At 49.7% G+C, this 22,913-nt stretch overlaps 2 protein-coding genes and 1 long non-coding RNA gene across 17 annotated transcripts in view; 1 reads left to right on the top strand and 2 right to left on the bottom strand.

Annotated features, from left to right (window-relative positions):
• CPEB1 (cytoplasmic polyadenylation element binding protein 1) overlaps positions 1-9,115 on the bottom strand; it is a 99,107-nt gene extending 89,992 nt beyond the window's left edge. For 4 of the 11 annotated variants that reach the window (XM_079912644.1, XM_079912645.1, XM_079912647.1 and 1 more), the window contains exon 1: positions 7,993-8,239. Coding sequence is in view for 2 of the 11 variants with exons in the window: in XM_079912639.1 (XP_079768765.1) it covers positions 8,787-8,801 (15 nt within the window). In the remaining 9 variants the exon portion in view is untranslated. Of the gene's footprint in view, positions 1-7,992; positions 8,240-8,307; positions 8,565-8,786 lie in introns of those variants that run through there. The other 7 variants (XM_079912639.1, XM_079912648.1, XM_079912649.1 and 4 more) reach the window with 5 other exon arrangements.
• LOC307181801 lies at positions 5,675-18,813 on the top strand. 4 transcript variants are annotated; one of them, XR_013827051.1, is made up of 6 exons: positions 5,675-7,640; positions 11,985-12,106; positions 14,591-14,708; positions 15,991-16,083; positions 16,584-16,622; positions 17,470-18,813. It is a non-coding gene; the product is annotated as an uncharacterized lncRNA (long non-coding RNA). The 4 variants fall into 4 exon arrangements; XR_013827053.1 differs by having other exon boundaries at positions 14,316-14,708; XR_013827052.1 differs by lacking the exons at positions 15,991-16,083; positions 16,584-16,622 and having other exon boundaries at positions 14,316-14,708.
• Positions 18,814-19,769: 956 nt separating this feature from the next.
• The window catches only part of AP3B2 (adaptor related protein complex 3 subunit beta 2), a 31,049-nt gene continuing 27,905 nt past the window's right edge, over positions 19,770-22,913 (bottom strand). For both annotated transcript variants that reach the window (XM_079914323.1, XM_079914324.1), the window contains exons 25-26: positions 20,302-20,440; positions 19,770-20,200 (exon numbers count right to left, since the gene is read on the bottom strand). In XM_079914323.1, coding sequence (XP_079770449.1) covers positions 20,050-20,200; positions 20,302-20,440 — 290 coding nt within the window. In that variant the 3' untranslated portion in view covers positions 19,770-20,049. The remainder of the gene's footprint in view (positions 20,201-20,301; positions 20,441-22,913) is intronic.

Below are 22,913 nucleotides of genomic sequence, written 5' to 3'. Positions count from 1 at the left end.
CAACTTACAGAAACCTCACAGAAACTAAACTGTGGGGGAAAAAAAGGCCAAACTCAAGAGTACATGCTACATGATTTCATTTATAAGAAGTTCAAAAACAGGCAAAGCCAACTGATGACAACAGAAATCAGAACAGTATTTAACTCTGTGTGTGTGTGTGTGTGTGTGTGTATGTGTGTGTGTGTGGAGAGGGGAAGGGATAAAAGGCACAAAGGAACCTTACAGAGTGTTGGAAATGTTCTGCATCTTGATTTGTGATATATAAAAATAAACATAAATAAGTAAAAATACATAAAACTATATAAACATGTAAAAATTGATCAAGCTATACACTAACACTAGTGCCTTTTACTGCATGTATGTTACTACCCAATTTTTTAAAAGTTCAAGGAATCCCCCATGGATACTGAAGGACAACTGGAACCTTTAAGAAGTTACCACTTGTTGGCGCCAAAGAGGAAAAGGCAAATCACCTGAAAAGGCTATTAAAATATTTTTCCTCTTCCAACTACATATCTATGTGAGACCAAATTTTCCTCATATACATCTACCAAAACAACGTATGGCAACAGATTACAGAGGCAGACAACAAAATCCAGCTTCTATTAAATCAGATACTAAAAAGGTTAACAAACATATAGAAAAATGCTTACTTTTCTCAGTTTTTTTTTGTTTTGGAAAATACAATTGTTAGTACGTAATAGATTTGTTACTTTTAAATGACTAATGGATAAATTTATTTTCAGTTTAAATTTCTAATGGGTAAATACTGACAGATATGATTCACATGCGTGAAGGCTCCTGAAGTCCTCAAAATTTTAAGAGTATAAAGGAATCCTGAGATGAAAATGTTTGAAAACCACTGCCTCATAGAATAGGTGATCAAATTTGCACTTTTCAAAGATCTTATAAGAACATCTCAGCAGGAATGCAAACATCCTGAAAGGCTCAAGATACGTCTGTAAGGTTTGATAGGGCAAAATGAATTTGCTAAAAAGAGTTTCAGAACAGAATGTGTGAGAGGGAACAGGATCCTATGATGTCAGATCTCAAGGATTTAAGAGATGAATGAAGGGTGAGGCAGTAAAGACTGGGGGGGGGGGGCAGGTTACTCTGTACAAAAGCTTGATGGGGAAACTAAGAAAAGCCAGTGAGGCTAGTTGCTGGAGGGGCTGTTGTACCAGGAAAAGTCTAAACATGAGAGAGAGATGACCATGTTTACAGACAGAGATAAAAGATGTGGCAGGGACAACTGACCAAGAGGTCCTGAAGGTATGAGAGAAGATGGACACCAAGACACAAAACTGCTCTTTGAATAGGGAGGAGGACAATCCTTCAATAACCGGAAAAGAGGGATGGTAAAGGAAGCTAAGTCCAACTGGAGAGGGCAAGAAAAGGGCCTATATAACCAACCATCCAGACCCTCCAGTTTCTTTGTTCGTCACGAAAATTTATGAGCTTGTCTGAGTCTCATTACAAAGAAAAAGACATGCTTAGCAAAACTGAAAATCTTTCCCCAAGTCAACCAGGTTAACAGGGCACTAGTACTCAAGTCAGAATCCCAGCCTGGCTCTCCTCTTCCTTCTGCATCAAGGCAGCCTGAAAAACAAGAGAGGAGGAGAGGAGAGACCAGGTCAGGGAACTGCTCTGTGCCAACTCTGAAGCTGTGGGGGGAGCCTCTTCCAAGGGCAGGGAAATACTGTTCTCAGCTCCATCTGACACATTCAGAAATTTTAGCATTAAGAGAGCCTCCCAAACTCAGGCAGGGCAATATGAGCAGGAAAAGCAGCAGGGTGGTGGAGCTGGCGTAAGCTCCTGACCGGCAGAGACAAATTCAGCCTCTTCAAGTCCAAAAATCCAAAGGAAGTTTGAGTTTCATTTTAAAATTCCTGTATTTAATCAGCAACACCTCACTATTTGTTCCGTGGAGAGGTGTGTAGGGGATGAGAAAGGGGATGAGAAAGGATACAGGAAAACACCCTCTCATCCAGAGCTCACTATTCAGCTCGGGAGATACAACCACCCATTAAGACCCAAGGACCAGGGCTTCCCTGGTGCCACTGTGGTTAAGAATCCGCCTGCCAATGCAGGGGACACGGATTCGAGCCCTGGTCCGAGAAGATCCCACATGCAACTGTAAGATTTGAGCAACTAAGCCAGTGCGCCACAACTACTGAGTCTGCGCTCTAGAGCCTAGAGCCTGTGCTCCGCAACGAGAAGCCACCGCAATGAGAAGCCCGCACACCGCAACGAAGAATAGCCCCCACTTGCCACAACTACAGAAAGCCCGTGCGCAGCAACAAAGACCCAACACAGCCAAAAATAAAAAAGACCCAAGGACCGCGGGTCTGAGGAATGTGTCTGGGAACAACAAGACCATTACATTACTATGACACAGCTCCACACAGAGCCGTAGATGTTGAACAGGCAGGAATAACTGAGGAGGAAGGTAGGAAAAGCAGACTGAAAATATTCATCCAAGGGAGACCTGAACTAGTGGTAGCAATGGGAATGGAGAACGGATAAAAGGATACACAGGAGTTAAGGGAGACAAAAGTTAGATAACATCAAGGCTTTATCGTTACAGAAACTGGGGAGAGGTTTCCGAACGAAAGCTACAAGTACGTATTTACCTAGCATCCATCTGTACTGGGGCTTTCAGGGTTAAAAAAAAAAAAAAATTAAAACAAAAAAACACCCAAACACAGTTCTTTCCCCCAAGAGGACACTAGACCCTAGTCAGAAAAAAACTGACTAGTAATTGGGTGGAAGGGATATAATTAGATTAGCCCCAGAAGATGAGGAAAAGGAAGAAATTGGTAGTTTTGAGACCTTCTAGGTTTAATATGCCTCAGATAGACACATTCATTCAGTAAGCTAATCAGAACTATGGTTCTTGAGAACAATCAGGGCAAAAAGAGCTCAACCTAAAACGTGACCTGGTGCTATAGGAACACACAGGCCCTCTGTAAAAGAGAACAAAAATGAGCCAACAGAATGAACCACGAGGAATGTGGCATCCACGGGGAGGAGGAGGAAGCCTGTGAGTGCCAGGACAAGAAAAGACCAGAGAAAAGAAGAAAAACTAGGAAACCAGAGTCTTATGAACCAAGTGGAAATTTTAAGTAAAATGAAAGATAATGAGAGATCAATATAACAAAGAGCAAGGTGCGTGAATTCCAGAAATAACACTAGTCTGGAAATAAAGAGACCTGGGTTCCAGTTTTGGCTCTATCATCCTCTCACTGTATAAATAACCATTTTTCATGCTAAGCTTAATTCTCCTCATCCGTGAACATACTGAGACACTATAATCCAGGCTTGATGTCAACTCCAAGTTATACCTGGGAGGCAGACAGGTCTCCAACACCTCCTGAGCTTCAAAACAATTCCAAACGTACAGCTTAAAAAAGTCTCAGGAGAAAGGGCAGACTCAGGAGACAGATGGTGTCAGAGCCAGAAGCCAGGAGCACAAAGCCAGAATGCAGAGAGCACAGGTGTTAAGTAGTAAGAGATTAAGTGTTCTGTCAAAAGACACAAAGAAACCCAACCTGCCCTTCAAGGTAAATGCTTTCCTTCAACAAGAGGAGAGCTACTCCCACACCTTTATCAAAGAAAACTTCAGGCCACGGCGCTAAGCCTGTCAGGATGATAGTTTGTCAGCATATTATGCTGGCCAAGAATAAAGAAACCAGTCACACTATTATAAGTCAAGTTACTCCCAGAATCAGCAGCTACACACAACTGTGACCCATTTTTAGCACACAAATCAATCTTTAGACCTGCCCTCTGGGAATTCTCCAATTACCTCAAGGAAAGTCATCACAAAATGCCTTAAAAATCAAAAGGGTACTCTACCCATACAGGAATATTGAAAAGTGAAGTAGAATTCAAAAGCTACCCATGCCTAAGTGTTCTTCTGCACCGCTGAAAGCAAAGCTCAACCCTATTTAATCAGGAATATTTCCCCCACACCTGTGTTACTTAAAAACACATTATATACTGAGTAAACAAAATAGTTCCTAACAGGAGTCTTTTTAAATCTCAGTAACAAAACTCTGAAAATTTTGTCTACAATGTAAATTTAACACTCTCAAATTTGGATACTGACTTCTTATGCAAAGTCAGGTAATTTCCCTATGAAAAATATGAAATATTATACATATTATGTATTTTTTAGTTCAATCTTTTCAGCCAGTTTACTGTAACTGAAAAATGCCTTGTTTTGGGGGGTCCTATCTTGAACATAAAAACTTTCAACACCTGGAATCTGTGTGCTTCCAGAAGATGACAAGCTCTCATACACAGGTATAACTAAAATCAGGCTCCAACAATGGCAGGAAAGAAAAAGGGCATTTTCAAAGCTGCAGTATGTGGGGCAAAGGAGGCGGGGTCAGCAGTATCCAAATACTGAAAGGGTGCAAGCAATGCATCTTGGTTTTAACTCAAACAACAGAGAGAAGCAAAAATTCTTTATGTAAGTTCCTCCACTCCAACCTCTTAAGTCCAACCCTCTTCCTATCCCTCATCCCCTACCCCCAGGCTTTCTGGCAAGTTCTCCCCAGAGTCAGTACAGCTTAGATACTGCCTAGGAAAAGCAGATTTGCAGAACAGGATGGGATTAGTAGAGCTCTTCCATATGAGAGAAAATAATTTGCTATTTGAGCCCATGATTGTTCTACTGCCTCCACCACTAGCTACTGAAGACAGCAGCCTAAACACTAATATCTGGGTTTGGCATGCATTTCTATCCCAAACTTCAAGCCAGAAGTACTACCCACTAATTAATCTGCCCTTTAAACAAACACCTAACAATTATAGGGAACATTTAGCTGAAAACAATGAATGAAAAACTTTGCACAGCTATCACCTAGCATATAAACACTAAAATACGAGCAGAGAGCTACTTTAGTCATCTCACGATTCCCCTTCACCAAATTCACAAACACTGAACTCGCAGCTGAGACCCTGGCCTGTAAAGGTAGCTAAAGCAGCAGCTGGGGACAAGTAACATTTTAAAGTTTCCATCTTTCCAAAAACTTCCCAGACCACAGGTAAAAAAAATTTTCTGGTGTGTATGGGAGTCTGCAGTCTCACTGAAATATTCCTTTGACAACATCTCAGAATATGCTCTTCACTTCCTTATGCTTTAAATCCTTTGGGAATAAGATACAGAAATAAAGGTACATATCCCTTTACATCTGCTACCGTGGATTATACACTAAGATTCTAAGTGTTGCCCAGAATGAAACGCCAGCTCCTTAGTCCTGGTGCAGGGCTCTTTTATGCCCTGGGAGCTTATCCCAGATTTTACCACATACTGCTAAAACCCTTATTAATTCTGCCTGGAAATCTAAAAGACAGAATTATGGAAATTTTAGCTAAGAGAAAAAAGGTGAGATTTAATAAGCCCCATTCTACTTTCACAGGTCTTACAAAACCATAATTTCAAATATGCCTAGTCTCAGAAGGGAAATGTTGCTGAAATTTAACTGTCCTGAAAGAGGACAGTCTTTTGTGTAGAGGTTTGGGAGGGTCACCCCCACAGTGGGAGGAGCCTGACTTCTCCAGACCTCTGGCTCTCTCAGAATCAGCTAACTGCTCTGACACACATTATGGAATGATAGACACAGCACATTCCTCCTGACATCAACACTGCTGTGCTAACGCTCAGAAGACCCACACTGACTTCCACAGCAACCAGAGATTCCCTCCAATGCAGTTAAGGCTCACTTTGCCTATGAATGTGACCAGCCCATAGACCACTGCATTTCTATACAATGCACACCACCAATAACCCCTTGACCCCTCTGACATACGGGAATACACATAATACCATAGGTTCAGCTATGGCACCAGAAAAACGTAGGTTCACACACTGGTTTTATCACTTGATAGCCTCCTGACTTGATTTCTAAGCCTGTTTCATCATCTGCAAAATAGGGAGAAAATCTAAAAGGGATGTTTTAAGACAAAGACCCCAAACTAGCCCTCAGGTTGAATCCAATCTTCAGAGACTTTGAACCATCCAGTGTTCTCAATTTTTTAATTGCTACATGTAAAAAACAGAGATTGGCAGCTTAACTAGGAAAAAAGTCAAAGATCCATGAACTCTGGGCCCACACTTCTGCATGGCCAAGAACCAGGCTACTGGCTCTCCTTTAAGCAAATTCTGTAGTTCAGTAGGCACTACTCTACTTTCTTTCCATTTACTCATTTCTGTTACCTCAGGCCCCTGTAGGGATTTGGGTTTGTAACCCATTTTAAGGATTAAAAACAAAATAAGTTGCTTGGTCACCCCTGAAAAAACTTACAAAGACAGCTATTATCATTAACTTCTTAACAAGTTGGGTGTTGAGCATGGAGCCGCACTACTTTTATCACCTTCCTCCACTTACTGACTCACAGACACTGGTACTGGGACCGCAGGAAAGAAAGACAAGACCACAGAAACATTCCTGCACCAAGTGCCTAAGGCTCAATCCAAACTGCTCATGTTTCCATGGTCACTCGACACACGCATTCGCTCTCCAACCTCCTGCCGGCTGTACAGGCCGGCACAGTTCCCCTTCCCCACAGGGGAGCCTGGGCCAGCGGGATGCTTATAAGACAACCCTCCGGAGGCGGGATGGCAAGTATTTCTATACTATAAAGACTGACTTTATAGGGTAGTCAACTTCCTAATCCTAGTTCTATAAACCGAGCACGTACTGCCAAACCACTCCTCAAGTTTAAATTACATCGCTGTGGCAAAAGCCAAACTGCAGCAACGGGAATACAGTGCAGCTCAAAGCGAGCTCAACGAGGACGCTCCAAGACCCGCGGTCAGCCCTGAACTCTACTCTCCTGAGGGGCTCCGACAGCCCTGAGCTCCACGGAGCTCCAGAAGCAGAACTTCCTTCCACTTCCCTTCTACCTACGACAAAAACCAACCAACCAACCAGGAAAACCACCACCAGCCTGAAGTTTCCAAGGTTTCCTTCCGCCTGTTGCGATTTATTTTTGTTTTTAACCCAGCCTGTGTCCCTAAGCTCAAACAGAACCTGAGCCTAAGGGTGCAAACTATTCTCAGGAGACAGACACTTCCAGCTGGCACATGTCAGCACCGTCACCTGAGGGGCAGACCAGAGGCAGGCGGTACACCTGTGGATACCAGCGAACCCCCCCTCGCCCCTCGCCCCTCGCCCAGCAGTTTACTCAGGTGCCAGCGAGAGAGCAAGGCAGCAGATCGGTAGCCAGGGAGACCAAAGGAGGCAGCTGCCAACGAAATGCAGCGCTAAGCAGAGCCGGGCTTGCGGGGTGGGGTGGGGGAGGGGGTCACAGCCGGCACCCCCGGCTCTGAGCGCTGTCGTGGAGTCTCCGTGCTTCCCACTTGCTTCGCGAGCGCAATCATAGCGCAGGACCGCTTGCACCGTGCGAAATGCCACCAAAAAATAACCCGTGCACGCGAGGACGTGCTCCAGAGCGCAAGTATCCGCTCGGGCTTTCTCAGTCCTGTGGGCGGCGCTGGGCCACTTACAAGGACCCTGGCCTGCCCGGGTCCTCTGGCAATGACGCAAGAAAGTCAGGGTCGACTTGACTGCAGACAACACTCACGCGAAGAAAAAACCGGGGAATGACGCCAAGTGGGACAACCAAAGGTGAGTAACCTTTTCCTGGTCTGAGTACCCCCCCTCCCCGCCCCGGGGGCTCAGTGCAGGCACAGGCCTTTCTAACCTGCGTACTGACCAAGCGAAGCAACCAGGCTGTGCCCCCAGCCACTGCTCCGCCAAACCCGAAACCAGCGCTGGGCCCGCGCCAACACCCACCCGAGTCTGGGAACCTGGTCTGGTCTTGGGCTGAGAGAATGACAAAGCCAAGGCCACACGCACGCTTCTCCGCGGTCAGAGAACTCGGGGTGGGGAAAACCGAAGCTGGCGCGGCTTAGGTCAGCTCCACGCCTGGGGCACCTCCGCGGCCTGCAGGACCCCCGCCCATGCCCCCAGGACCTACCTCTGTGCCGCGGGGCTCCCCAGCGCAAAGCCGCTTTGCACGTGCCGGCCACCCTCCAGCGCCCGACCCTACCTAGCCAACCCCGCCCCAGAACTCCAGCTCCTGCGCCTAACGAACGTGTGAAGCCACGTGACCTCACGGGCCAAAGAAGCGCGCGCGGACGGCACGAGGGGCCTAATCCCTCCGCCTTAAAGGAGACGCGCCCACTGCCGTCGTGGCGCTCTCCCTTGACCCGAGGCCCAGCGCAAAGGTCTTCGCCGCCAGCAGCCCCGCCCCGCCCCGGCCGCCCTTCCCCGCTGCCCACTGGGTACGAACGAGATTCGCGGGGGTCGCTGCCAGGCGCGTGAGCTCCCAGGAGCGCCTGTGGCTTAGACTCTCACGTGCGACGGCTGCGGGAAAAGGAAATGTTCCGGGCGCGGGGGCGCCCTTCCGTCCGGTCTGCTCCCGTCTGGACAGACACTCGAGGCCAACGGGCGTCTGCAACGCAGCTCGGAGGCCCCACCGGCCGCCCCCGGAGGGCCGCGGCGCCTTTAAGCCCAAAGGCCCTGAGTCACGAGGAGGCTCCCTACCCCCCCCTTCGCCACACACCCCTCCACGAGGCCCCACGCTCGCGGGCACGTGACCCGCGCCCCGCCCGGGACTTGCGCGCACGGGTGGGGGCGGGAAAGGAGGGTACCGCGGACCGGCCGAGGTTGCGCGCGGACCGGCCGAGGTTGCGCGCGGACCGTTAGCTGCCGCGACACGGACCGCGGCCCCGCCCAGCCCCGCCCGGGCGGGCGGTGAGCAGCTCTTACCAGCGGGAACGCCATGGGGCTGGCGTGGCCCAGCGGGACAGACGGACCGGCCGGCAGGCGTCTGGCCGGCGCGGCGAGGGACGTACAGACACGTGGGCACTATCTTTGCAGCGAGCCGCGCACAGCCGTGCACCCGGGGCCGCTTATAAAGCCCCGCGGAGCCGCCCCTTCCCCCCCGCCGGCCGTATGCGGAGCACCTGTGTCGGCCCCGCCCGGGGCCCCGCCCCTTCCACCAGGCCGGGCGGAGGGCTCCACCGCCCACCCGGAGCCGGGCTCCCGAACGGAGGCGGGCTCGGCGGCTGCAGCCGTTGCGGGCCACGGCTTACACACGCACACACACGCACACACACACGAGAGCCAGGGGCCCAAGTGGGGCATGCCACTCACCTAGTGACCCTGGTCAAGTCATTTACCTCTTTGGGGCCTCAGTTTAACCCTTATGAAATAGGACGCGATTCACAAGCTCCTGCGACGGGGCGGCCATGTGCTTTGTCAGTAAAGCCGTCTTTACAGCGTCCACGCTCCTTTTATTCCAAGGACCCCTCCAGGGCAAGAGCCCACCCTACGCGCCCATGTCCGAGCCTTCACTCCCAGGCTCCAGCAGGCACACTCACTCTAGATTGGCTGCTCCGTGTGCTGGAACGGGGGTGGGGTGGGGAGTTGGGTGCGCGGGCGTCTGGGGATTCCGGAAAGTTCCAAAGACACCAGGGGTCCTCTCTGCACCACAGTTACCTGACGAAACCGCTTCCGACGCTCTTTCCAGGCTGCAATAGGAAACTTCTCGGAGAGGGGACAAGAGACAGCGGGGGTCACAGGGCGAGAGAGACCACCGTGGGTTGGGCTGTTGTCAGGAAAGGCGTCCTGGGGTAGCCGGGGCGGGAGCGGACCGGAAGCCCCAGTCAGGCACAGAGGCGGAGGTGGCGTTCCAGGCAGGGAGATCAAGCAAAGACTGAGAAGGAGGACTGAACAGAGTGGCTCAATCTGCCCAGGATGGAGGATAATGCGTGCCGATACCGCAGGAGGGAAGCTTGGGCCCACTTTGTGAAAGGCCTTTATTTTGCAGACAGCAGGGAACTATTAAGAATTGTAAACAGGGGAATGGCAGTATCAGGTCTCAAAATTTTGAGATGTTACTAGAGACTTAGTAGAGGTTTGACAGAAAAAAAGGGGGAAACAAGGGATTGGGGTGGGGAGGAAAGGAATCAGCGTTTGTTGAGCATTACCAAGGGTTGTATATGTGTTACCTCATCAACATAATACTATTTTATAAAGCACTTACTATGCTTAAGGTTCTTCCTGGAAGTTGAGAGGACAAGTCTGCTGCCTTCCCGGCAGGCTGGTGAGGCTGGCCTGGATCTAATGGCTAAGGGGAGGGAGTGCAGAGGCAATGGAAGGAGAGGAAGGCAAGGTCTAGCCTACGATTGCAGGAGTATTACAGTAATGGGAGAAGGTGAGGGTAAGAACAGATGCTGGAGGGCTTCCCTGGTGGCACAGTGGTTGAGAGTCCGCCTGCCGATTCAAGGGACACGGGTTCGTGCCCCGGTCCGGGAAGATCCCACATGCCGCGGAGCGGCTAGGCCCGTGAGCCATGGCCGCTGAGCCTGCGCGTCCAGAGCCTGTGCTCCGCAATGGGAGAGGCCACAACAGTGAGAGGCCTGCGTACAGCAAAAAAAAAAAAAAAAACAGATGCTGGAGTAGAAGTCCACAGAAGGACCCAGTGTTAGCAATGAGAGTTGGCCAATCTCCATCCATAGAATATCCCCGTTCAGGAGCTTCCTTGGGTTGCTGAGGTCATGGGCAGAGAGGTGATGGCTGCAGGGGCAGAGCAAGACGGGGCCCCGGCACCCCTTACCCACTTGCCCTCCCTCCTCAAGATGGCCCATTTCAGCTGCCCAGGAAACCACACCTTCTGGTTTAGCTTCCCTGGAACCCTCCCACTCCAGGCCCTACCTGGGGCTCTTCCTTCTCTAGGAGCAACCCGCCCACAAGTCTCACCCTGGCCCACAAACAGCATAGGACAACTCATCAGAGGTAGTGTATCTTGCTTGTCCTCTCAGGGGGTGCCACACCCAAATACCTACAGCCCAGGAGCCAAGTGAGGGTGGATGACAGCACCAAGAAGGCCCAAGGCACATCTAAAAGGGCAGTTATCTGTTGGATACCGTGCAGGAATGATGTCCCAGCCCAGCCAGATCTTTCAAGACAAGCTGGAAATGCAGTTTCGTTTTCTTTTTTAATGTGAAATCTTCCTAATTTTAAATTTGGTCACTAATTCAAATTAAAAGAGTCAAGCCCAGCATGTCCAGGGGCCTCATGCAGCTCATCCTTTCCATCCCTTTCTCTTCCCTGACCCAAAGCTGAGGAAGATAAGAATCCGAAACCTGGAACAGTGCCCAAGGGAACAGTATCTGGGAGCTCTTTCATATTTTAAAACTCCCAGCCAGAAGAAAATGATCTTTCAGGTGACGTGGAACAGAAATTTCTGCTGCATAAAATCCCTCTTCCTAAACTTTCTGTTGCAGGTAATAGTAATAGCTGATCTTCACTGAGCACTTACTATGTGCTTGGCACAGTTCTAAGTGTTTTACCTGTTAACCCATTTGCAGACAAGGAAACTAAAGCTCAGAGAAATTAAGTAACTAGCTCAAGAATTCCCAGCTAGAAGTGGAAGAGTGAGGACTCAAACCCAGGCAGTCTTCTGGCTTCAGTGCCTGAAGCCTTAACCAGTTAAGTACAAAATGTCCAGCACCCTGATGTGTGCACTTCTTTCTGACTGACCCCAGCCCTCACCAGACAGTGAAGGAAAGGGTGGCTGAGTGCACAAAGTCATGTGTTTGGTCAGTCCTGTCTCCCTGCCCTGACTTGGCCAGGCTTGCAGGTTATACAGGAAGAACAGTACCCCTGACTAGAAGATGTCCATGATCCACAGGGAGGGGTGTGGAAAGGGGCAGAGGTGGAGGCATTAAATGACTTGGTCAGGTCCCCACAGCTGGTCACTGGCAGAAGTAGCAGGAACAAACAGGCAGCATTATCCATTCTCCCAGTCAACAAATACCCTTTGAGCCCAGCTATGCCTGGCACCATCTCTGCAGTCAAGCCCCAGATTTACAATACAGGTTTTAAGTGTAACTGTAATTGGCTGGACTAAGTTTTAAATGCATGTACTAGGGGGGACCCTGTATTCTTTTATATTCTCAGGTGTTCAGTGCCTCCACAGCAGGCAGAGAGCTAAAAGAAGAAAAGAGACTGCAGGGAGAAAATAATTTTCCTGGTTGGAAAAGCTCAGAAGGGAGATTCATTTAGGAACTCAAGACCACAAGGTAAAGTGAGCACATAGTGTCTACTTGGCTTTTGCCAAGCTCTGTGCAGAAGAAACCATGTTGTTCTTTTTCCTGCTCATTTAAGTGGGATAAAAGAAAGTAGATCAGCGCCACCTTTCATCATACACAAATGTAAATTTTAAGTGGGTTAAAAATACAAATGTATACAGCATTACTTGGAAATTTTTTTAGAAAACAGTATTAGGAGAATATTTTTATTACCTCATAGTGCAGGCAAATTCTGTAAATATGGAACAACAAGCACAGAGTATAAAGGAAAATTGATAAATTTGATCACATTGGAATTTAAACCTTTGGTTTATCAAAAGATGTTTAAAACTTGAAAAGACAAGTCATACACTGGTAGAAGGTATATTTGCAATACATGATCTACAAAGGACTCATTTCCAAAATATATAAGAACTTTACAATGAGGCGAATAGAAAAATGGGCAAAAGATGGGAATGGCTCACCAATAACCAGGGAAACATAGTAGGATACCATTTCACACCTCCTAGATAGGCAAAATGAAAAGTCTCACTATCCTAGTAGCAGGCTCACTGCCAGTGAGGGTGTAAACTGGTTCAGCCACTTTGGTTGTGGCTTTTGTTTTCTACATTTTTTAAATTGAGGGGTAACAACCCACATATAGAGAGCACACAGAGTGCACAATCTTAGGTATACAGCTTGATGTATTTTACCGACATACATACCCAGGTAACCACCACCCACGTCAAGGCATGGAATCCTTCCAGAAGCCCAAAGGGTTCCATCATACCTCTTCCCACTTCATCCACCTCTCCTTGAGACAACTAATATTCTAACTGCTTTCCTCACAGACTCATTCTGCCTGTTTTAGGACTTCATATAAACTTTTGGGTTCTTTCATTCAACATAGCATCTGTGAGATTCATCCATGTTGCTGCAGGTAGCAGCAGTTAAGTCCTTTTTATTGCTAAGTAGTATTCCATTGTATGGATATACCATATTTGTTTCCCCATTCTCCTAGTGATTGGCAATGTGAACTGGACTATTATGAATGAAGGTGCTGTGAACATTCTTGACTTGAAGTACAGCTACTCTGGTGAGCAATTTGGCAATGTTGTTAAGTTGCAGGTATGTATACTCTATGACCCAGGAATGCCACTTCCAGGGAAATGTGTTAGAGAAACTTTCGCACGTGTTAAAAGAGGCAGGAGTTTAAAATGCCGATAGGTGTGTTATTCAAAATTGCAAAAATAAAAAAATAATTTTTTTAATTGCAAAAATAAAATATTGTGTTGGCCAAAAGGTGCTTTCGGGTTTTTCCATAATATCTTATGGAAAAACCTGAACGAATTTTTTGGCCAACCCAATAAAATACCTTAAATGCCTACCGACAGGAGAGTGGCTTGATAAATTGTGGTCTAGTCATACAATGGAATATACTGTATATAAGTAAAAGTAAATGAAATAAAGCTAATCATATCAACATGGATGACTCATAAACAACATTGAGAGAAAGAGGTAGGATGTCAGGGAACACATACTCTACAATGCCATTTATATAAAATTCTAAAACATGCAGTACATTACTACCACAAAGGACAATATATTGTTTAGGAACACATCTGTATGTAGTAAAAGTACCCAAAAATGCATGGCCTTGATAAACATAAAATTCAGAATAGTGATTTACTTCACGTTGGGAGGGAAGAGCTTGTGAAACTAGGGATACAGGGGGTGTCTGCTGAATTGATGAGTGCTTTAGTTCTTAAAATGGGTGATCAGTACACAAGAGGTTGTTATTTTATTCTTTAAACTTGAAATATATCATAATTGTTTAAAGAGATACAGGGATGGAGACAAGGGCAGTGGTGTGCTGATAAATGTTTGACAATTGGCTGCAAGAGAGGAGTCATTTACAGTAGTCACCTATTTCTGTGGCATAAATACTTCTGCCGTGGCTGATTTCACACCATCAGTATGATCCCATTCGACGCTCACGAGCCAGCATGAGCCAGCTCCAGCACGCCACTGACACTGAATGTGGGAGCAAACTGCTCTGAAGGCCAGAGCTGGGGGCCCAGGCTTCCTCTGAGGACTTTTTCAATACCCTAGGACATGGGTCGAGGGCTGGATTGTATTAACTTATGCTGTTAAGTTACCCCAAAACTAAGCAGGCTAAAACAACAAATATTTGTTCTCTCACACAATTTCTGAGAGTCAGGACTCCAAGACTGACTTAGCTGGGCAGTTCTGGCTCAGGCTGTCTCCTGAGGTTGCAGTCAAGCTCTCAGCCAGAACCGCAGTCATCTGAAGCTTTGCCTGGACCTGGATCTGCCTCCTAGCTCCACCTCGAGCTCACTCAGTTCCTTGTCACACCGACCTCTCCAGAGGGCTGCTGGCTTTCTCCAGAGCAAATGACCAGAGACAGAGACTGAGATGGAGGTGCATTGACTTTCATAAGCTAATCTCAGAAATGACATACTCTCGTGTCTACAGTATCCTATTGTTTACACACACCAGCCCTGATAAGATGTAGGAGGGGATGACACCAGGGTGCGAATGCCAGGAAGCAGTGATCGTTGGAGGTCGGCTACCTCACTGATCGCAGTTGAAGGTGAGTGCCAGTTGTCCTGAAATGCTTGTAAAGGGGTTACAGGATGCCTAGGGTCTCAGCGCAAGGAGGGACGTGGGAGCCTGAGTGTCCCTCCCCTTTGCTTTGCAGCTGAGGAGGCTGAAGTTTAGGGGTTTACTGGAGAGTATGCAGCCACTCTTGTCAGGAGCCCAGGGTCTCAGTCTTGCCTTGGTCCGAGTGAGAAGGACCATGCCTCACCCTCACCCAGCCTCACCCTCTCCCAGCCTCCTGCCTTTCCTCTGCAAGTGCAGATGCTGGGGTCTGGCACATCAAGACTTCGATCAAGGTCACCTTGCCCAAGCCCTCAAGAGTTCTTTCTTCCCCAGAGCTGTTTCCTCACATTTTTCCTTCAGTCAAAACAAGAAAACAACCCCACTTATTTCCACACACCCTGCCCCTGCCACAGGGGTTGTTGGTAACACATCCCCAGTAGCCCCAGAGAGCAGCATATGCCACCGTGTTGGCATTGCCAGACACAAGTCTGTGTTGGCCTTCTGGGATCCCATTGCCATTTGCAGACTGCTGTGGAACCATTTCAGAGCTCTGTGATGGATCTTTGAGTGAAATACAACACGGCCCCAGACGGGAAGGGGTTACGAGGGAGGGAGGTGTGCTATTGCTCTCTGTTTCTTGACCTGGATGCTGTTGTTGTTCAGGCTATGAAAACTCATCAGATTGCACGCTTGTGATTTGCACAATTTACTGTATGAATAGTACACTTGAAAGTTTTTTTAAAAAAACAGTCCCAAAGACAGGGACATACGTGTCTGGGAAGATCCCAGACAGAAGAATTTTTCTGAGCTGTTGGCAACCTTTATTCTCCAGGCACCATTGGGAAGCTCCACTCAGGTGGACTCATGGGTGGAAGATCTGAAAAGGGGCTAAAGTTAGAGGGTCCTTGGCAGCAAGATAAGAAGTAACGTTCGGGGTGAAAGTGGCATTCAGATAAGAAGTAATCCCCAGCATTGCTTACCTTTCTCAGCACTATCCCAAGCCTCAGTGACCCCAAAGCATCCTCAGCTGTAATGGGGCAATCAGGGTGGGGGTGGGGTTCCTCATGGTCAGGATCAAACAGGGCAGCCCTAAGTGCTTTTTCTTAGTGGACAGGTCAGTGGGATGGGGGAGAGACAGTGGGGTAGGAGACGACGGGATCAGGCAGCACCATCAAGCAGAAGACCCAAGAAGATGCTCACTGCTTTTCCTTTGGATGTGCCCCACTTTACCCCCTGTTCTCCAAACCCCATCCTGGGCTTCACCCTTTTAGGCGCTGGTTCACCATCTTTCTCTTGACCCTGGGAGACAACAGTGATCAGGCCATCATAGAAGGAAGACCCAGCTCACCTCCTTGAGGACCCAGGTCCATGTACACCCTCCCTCAGCCGCGCTCCTGCCCCACCCCTGAGCTGGGGCTTTCCCAATCCAGCAGGCTCTGCAGCCAGTTGCAGGCTGGTGGAATGAGACGGGACCTACTGGGCTGAGCAGTCCCTCCAAGGTTCACACCCCAGTCCTGGTTGGTCATCAGCCCATAGCTTCTTTGCCACCACAGTGCCCAGCACTTGTTGGCTGTTCAAATGCTTGATGAGGAAGGAGGGGCCTAAGGCAGGCCTTTCCCCACCCCTACCCCCAGCATGTGGAGCCATGGTAGGAATTAGAGTGACCAAGAGGGACGTGAATGTGCTGGGGAGGCAGGGAAGAAATTGGTGGTGAGGATCCTGGCTGTCCAGGAGCCAGGCCTCGGTGGAGGGGGGCAGGGGGAGGGTCCAGCACTTTCCTATTTTTCCTTCTTTGCCCAGTAAGGCTGGGGAAAATCCTGTCACATTGAGTTACATACCCAACACCCACCCCTTTGATCTGCAGGCTATGCTGAGAGGTGACTTTCAAGATGCCCAGCAGAAGGTACTGAACTAGCCCAGGGGCTTGCCCTGGGGCTGACAGGCTGGGGGGTTCAGGCACGGGCACAGCTAATGCCCCCCGCTCGGGGTCCTTGTAGTGGCTTCCTTAGTATCCCTAGATGGATCTGTTCCCCAGTCATTGTAGCCAGCTAGCTACAGCAACCTGGCCAAAAACTGAAGTCATTCCTTTTAGCCACTTGCCAGAGCACCACCTGGAAGCCATCCTGGACTGGGCTCCTGTTCTCAGCCCCTCACTGTGTTCATTGTCCTCTGACCTGTCAAGGCCTGTGGTCAAGCTCAGACCACACTTGGACCTCCTGAGTCCTCACTAATGCTCTACCTGACCCTCGCCGGGGGCACATTCTGCCTCAGTGCCAGTCCCCGTGCTTCTGTCCATATCTGGCCCTCTCCCCCGAACCCTCCCTGTGCACCAGCAGAGCCCTAAGAGCCCTTCCTAGTCTGCTCTGAGGTCCTGGGCCCCACATGAATCCCACAGCTCCATGGTTGCCCCTCAGTGCTTCTCACGGGACACATTAAGATCCAGGAGGCCTGTGACCACAGTGGCAGAGACTTGGATCAGTGAGAAAATACAGGCTATGATATGGGTTGGAAAGAATGTTCTGGAGAGAAGTGAGGTCCCCCTCAGGTCCTGTATGTCTGATCTGTTTCCACCAGTGTGTCCCGGGCAGGCCCTGTCTTATCCCTGCAGAGACTCACTCGGGGATGCCGACGTGGCAGAGCTGTGGAAGGTTCGGCCATGGACCTAGAGTCCAGGAAGATATGGGCTGGGCTGGGCTGAGGTGGGGGCAGCTACTCTCCCTTCCCCTCTGACTGAGGTTTTCTCCCCACAGACCATTCCCTAGAAGACAATGGGGTCCCTTCCCCGTCCTGGGTTGAAGACTGCTACTTCTGCCTGTTGCCGCAGTCCCAGCCTGCCCAGCTGGGCTCCTTCTCCCGACCAGCTGCTGACTGGGACTCTCCCTGCTTACACCTCGTTCTCCTGCCTCCTGCCTCTCCCCTGAGACAATCTCACGCACGAGAATCATTTTCTTAAGAAGGGTTGTTATTGCTAACCCCACAGCCTGGGACACGTTCCAGAGAAACCAACACAGGGCTGTGACTAAGGTTCCCGTGCTCTGGACTCTCACCCAGGGCTGGAGATCCTGGTGCCCTTTCCAAGAGGTTCTGGGAATCTGGGCTGTAAGCTCCTTGAGGGATGTTAGAGTTCATGCCGTATATACTTCTGGTTCCTACAGAATCCACTCTGGGGCCTTTGCTGCAAAGTCCAAGTTGGTAAGGAATTCTCTGATGATGGATTTCCCTCGTGGCGCAGTGGTTAAGAATTTGCCTGCCAAAGCAGGGGACACGGGTTCGAGCCCTGGTCCAGGAAGTTCCCACATGCCACGGAGCAACTAAGCCCGTGTGCCACAACTACTGAGCCTGCGCTCTAGAGCCCGTGAGCCACAACTGATTAGCCCGCACTCCACAACTACTGAAGCTTGCGCGCCTAGAGCCCGCACTCCGCAACCAGGGAAGCCACTGCAATGAGAAGCCTGTGCACCACAACCAAGAGCAGCCCCCGCTCGCCGCCACTAGAGAAAGCCCACGCGCAGCAACTAAGACCCAACGCAGCCAAAAATAAATTAATTAATTAATTTTTAAAAAAAAGAATTATCTGATGGTCCTTGTTCTAATTTCTTAGAAAATCGCTCCCACCTTCTTTCTTCTGTTGCGGGCAGTGCTGGTTCAGAGACACAAGTGAGAACAAGTCCACCGTTCGAGTGACCCATGACTGGTGGATCAGTCCCATCTCGGAACCTGCAGCAACAAAAACAGTGATCCCAGGACTTTGGGGCCCCAAGGCTCTCAGTGAAGCAGTGGCCCCAGCTGCTGTCTGGTGCCACGGAGCCCAGCAAGTCCCCGGAGTCGGAGAAAGGGCTGTCCCCTGGCACTGCCTTTGTTCTCCTTCCCTGAGAAGAGGGCCACACCTGCTTCACCCTGTCTTTCTCTAAACAGACTTGCTCAGTGACAGGGCTGTGGGGAGGTGTGGTCAAAGAACTAGAGTCTTGGTTACAGAGGATCAGGGCTGAGGCACCACGTCTCAAACTATCACTGGAGTGTGCATCCTGTAACACAGTCAATCAAGGTGTCCTGGGACAAAGGCATCCCAAGGTCAAAACCAAGTAAGGGTAACACTGTGAGCTGTAGCCCTTCTTAGAAGGAGTGGTGGGGTGGGGGTGGGGCTTACAATGCACATTAGCATAATAAAGGCTCTGAGAAGGCCTGTGAGAAATAAACTTCCTGTATGCCAATCCACGGTTCCTGAATTTACATGATTACAAACTTTTCTTTTTTCTTTTGGCACAACACATGCTCATGGAACACCTTTCACACCTTTAGGAACCACTGCTGCTCAGCCTCTTTCCTCACCGGGAAAGGTATCAGGGAGGGGCCCTGACCCTCACTGCCACCCCTAGAAGGCTTGTCCCAGGTGTGGAGGCTCTACATCCTCACCACTCAAGTGTGTCCGTGGAGCAACAGCATCGGTCGCTGACATCTTGTTAGAAATGCAGACTCTCAGGCCCCACCTCAGACCTACCCATCTGAATCTGCATGATAACACACCCCCAGGTGATCTGATGAACGGCAGTTTGAGAAGCACAGGTCCACATCTCCTGTTCTTCCTTCTTCAAGATGGCCAGGTGGGTCATCTCCCCAGCTAGGTGGGGCTCTAGGCCCCATATCTAGATGTAGCTGACATATTTTGAACCTTGCACCTACGTTTGAGAATTCCCCACATTATGAGTTCTCCTTCCCAGGGGCCCATGAGGGGAACCAAAAGGGACTGCCAGATGTCGAAGAGGCGTCTTTGCAGAGGCTCCTAAAAAAGGACCAGGGAGTTCTTCCAGCCTGACCTCCCCATCCCCGATCGGACGTCTCTTACACAGAGATGCCTGGAGACTCGAAGATGGTCATCTTGGGGGTCCAACCAGAGGCACCTCTTAGAGTCAGTCACAGCCTCCCCTAGAAGGTCGGTGGCGATCATTCACAAGGGTCAAACACAGTCACTCTTAGGAGCTCTCCCCCCGCCCCCGCCAACCCCCTTAGGCAGAACCCACGAGCAAGGAAAGGTGAGCCAGCATCTAGGGAGAAGACATTTTATTGAGATTTTGCCACATAAATAGCCACACAAAGCTGGGAGGACCAAATGGAGCCCTGCCATCTCCCTCTGCACAGGTCACTAAGGAACCCATGGGGAGGAGAATTGGGAGGGAGCCTGGTCGTGACCAGAGAGAGAGAGGACCCCTGGATGCTATCTGGAATGAGGAGTCTGATATGAGAGAGAGGAAGAGAGAGAGAGAGAGAGGCTAACAGCGTAGATGTCACGAGGGAGGGACAAGGGACGGTCAAAGAGGTCACAGCACTTAGGATCACTGGGTCAGAGCCTGTACCACGTCCTTCACCAGCATGGTGCCGATCACCATCTTCTCACTGTTGACTGTCAGCTGGGCAGCTCCAGTGGGCTGGGCATCCAGGGTCAACAGGACCAGGCTCCCGCTGGTCAGCGTCCTCCCTGCAAACCTGAGGTGGGGGTAGAGGAATGAGTTCAACCCTGAGGCACGGGGCCCCTCCTTCAAATCAGGACCGAGAGCCCATCTCGTCCCCCTGCTGGTGGTCAGTACCTATACTCATCAGATGTCCCACAAGGGACACGACCCAGGTTGGCAGTGGCAGTCACTTTCTGCACCACAACGTGGTCACTCCGACAGGTGTCTGGCAGCGTGAGCTTCTCTGTGATCTCATTCATGCCCGACAGCTTTCCTGGGGACAGAGGTTATGATGAGGGCAAAGGCCACGGGGGGTACCGCTGGGTCTGCCCACTGAGCACCCTCACCAGGTTCTACTCAGGCGGGGCAGGTCTGAATCTCCCTCACCAGTCTTGAGGAGGGGCTACTTCCCTCTCGGACCTGGCCCTCCCTCAGAGAGCCTTGGTCAACCTGCCACCCCACCCAGGGCTCTATCCATACTGCTGAGCAGAAACTGACTGGGTGCTTCCCCACTGTCAGACATCTGGGCCACCAGCCCCTTGGGAGTGGCCAGTGGACTTGGTGGCCAGTCAGTACTTAGAGGTTTCCTCCACCTTTTCGTCTTTCCTGGTTGGCCCTCCAACCCAAGTGCAACTCTCTCCCAGCTCCTGGAGACCGAGTCCTCACAAAGAGATCACTGGTGGTCCTCACCCGACAGGCCAGAGTCCGGTTGTCACATGCAGCCCTCACAGGTGGACCCCTAATTTCACATGTGGCAACAGCTCCAAACCTGTCCAGGACTCGTCGTGTCCCCAGGCACTCACAGCATCCCAAGAAACCCTCACTCTACGGGTCTGACCTCTCCTCTCCACTCACATGCTCTACCCAGCCATGCGAGCTCCTCCGTCTGCCCTCCTGCCCACCTTCTCCTCAGCCCCTCTCTCCTCCTTCTGCTATTTCCGCCATTCTTCTCCTCCTTTTGAGAACGGACATCCCTCTCCTGTCGCTGTCATGCCCTCCGCTCCTAACTAGTGACATTTTCTTGTCCCTGTACCTTTAGTCTCTCCATATCAAGTCTCCTCGATCCTAAGAAGTCCTCTCTAGAAAGAGGATACGTCATTATGCTAGTGCTGTGTCTCCCTCTCCAGTGACCGCCAAGGTCCTCCAAAGAGGACTCCATTTCCCCAAGCCCTGGTCTCCTTCAACCCACTGCAATTGGCCTCTGCCCCCCTTTCGCAATGACCCGCTCTCTCTGACGTTGGCAGCAGCTTCCTATCTGCTGGATCTGAAGGTCTTTGGTCATCTTGGCCTGCAGACCATCCAAGGCACTCTTCAACCTCCTCATCTCTCGTGGATCTCCTCCCACCTCTCACTGTTCCTTCTCTTTTCCCTCCCCTCCTTTTTCTCCCGAGGAAGGCAGGTTTTCCTCAGGGAAGGTCTCTGACCTTCTTATCTTCCCACCCATCTCTCTCCCAGGGTGATCTCACTCATATTCACAGCTTCAGTTATCACCGCTATGCTCCTGACTCCAGCCTAGAAGTGTTTCCTGGGCACAGACCCACATTTTCAGTTGCATATTAAACACCTCTTCCTGAATTTCCCAAATGTATTTCAAAAGCAGCCTCTCCAAAACTGTCCAAGATCGTCGCCCCCTTTCCCTTGCCCAATCCATTCTTCTTTCTTCCAGGTCAGGGGTTTGGCAAATTACAGCCTGAAGGCCAAATACAACCTGCCACCTGCATGGCCCACAATGGTTTGTTTGTTTGTTTGTTTTTAATATTTTTTAAGTGCTGGGGGAAAAATCAAAGATAGATATTTCATGACACATGAAGACTGTATGAAATTCAAATTTGTGTCCATGAATAGAATTTTATTGGAATGCAGCCACACTCATTCATTTATGTATCATCCGTGGCTGTTCTTGGGTTACAACGGCAAATTGCAGCAGAGATCACATGACCCAGAAAGCCTGAAACATTTGCTTTATGACCCAACATTAGAGAAAAAGTTGGCTAACCCCTGGTCTAGGTCAACGGCACTGCCATTCTCCCTAGTATCTAAGCCAGACATTCTAGAGCCAGCTTATATGTCTCCCTCTCCACTTTCTTAGGGCAAATGCCCATGGCTTCCCTCTCCCCCACCTCAGCCTTTCATTCTTTTTGCTGTGGTTCTAATCCTGGTCACCATCTCTCATCAGATCTACTGTAATAGCCTTATAACTAGGCACAGAATTTAGTCCAAGGTCACATACCAAGCAAGTGGCACGTTCAGAACTTAAAGCCGGGACTCATGAAGCCCCATGTTGCCTCCCACTTACGCTGTTCTGCCTCTTTTTCCTGCTGCAGATTCTCTCAATTCCAGTCCTAGCTGTAAGTGTTGCCAGACTTCTCCTTCTGAAGCAGGAGTCTGAACCTGGCCCCGTCTTTGCTCAGAAACTTCAATGACTCCTCTACTGCTAGGAAAACGAAGTCTACAGTCCTTACCTCTCTAACGACGGAGCTGGACCCAATAACCTCTGTGACCCCTTCCAGCTCTGAAATTTTGGGACTGAAATCCTTTAGCATAGCGTTCAAGGCTTCCAGAAACTAGACCACACATATTTTCAGCTTTGTTTTCACTACTCACCATTGCTAAGGGCTCCTATGCCCTAAAGCAAACTGCTCCCCTCCTTTCTTCCTGTAAATTTTCACTAACACCTACTCATAACGTTTCCCCCAGCTGGAATTCTGGCCTAGAATTTTCTGCCTGGCTGAGTTGGGACCGTCTCC

Source organism: Stenella coeruleoalba (assembly GCF_951394435.1).
Source record: "Stenella coeruleoalba genome assembly, chromosome: 2".
NCBI classification, from domain to species: Eukaryota; Metazoa; Chordata; class Mammalia; order Artiodactyla; family Delphinidae; genus Stenella; species Stenella coeruleoalba.
The sequence above is the reverse complement of the archived record's forward strand: the minus strand, read 5'-3'. Positions and strand labels throughout refer to the sequence as shown.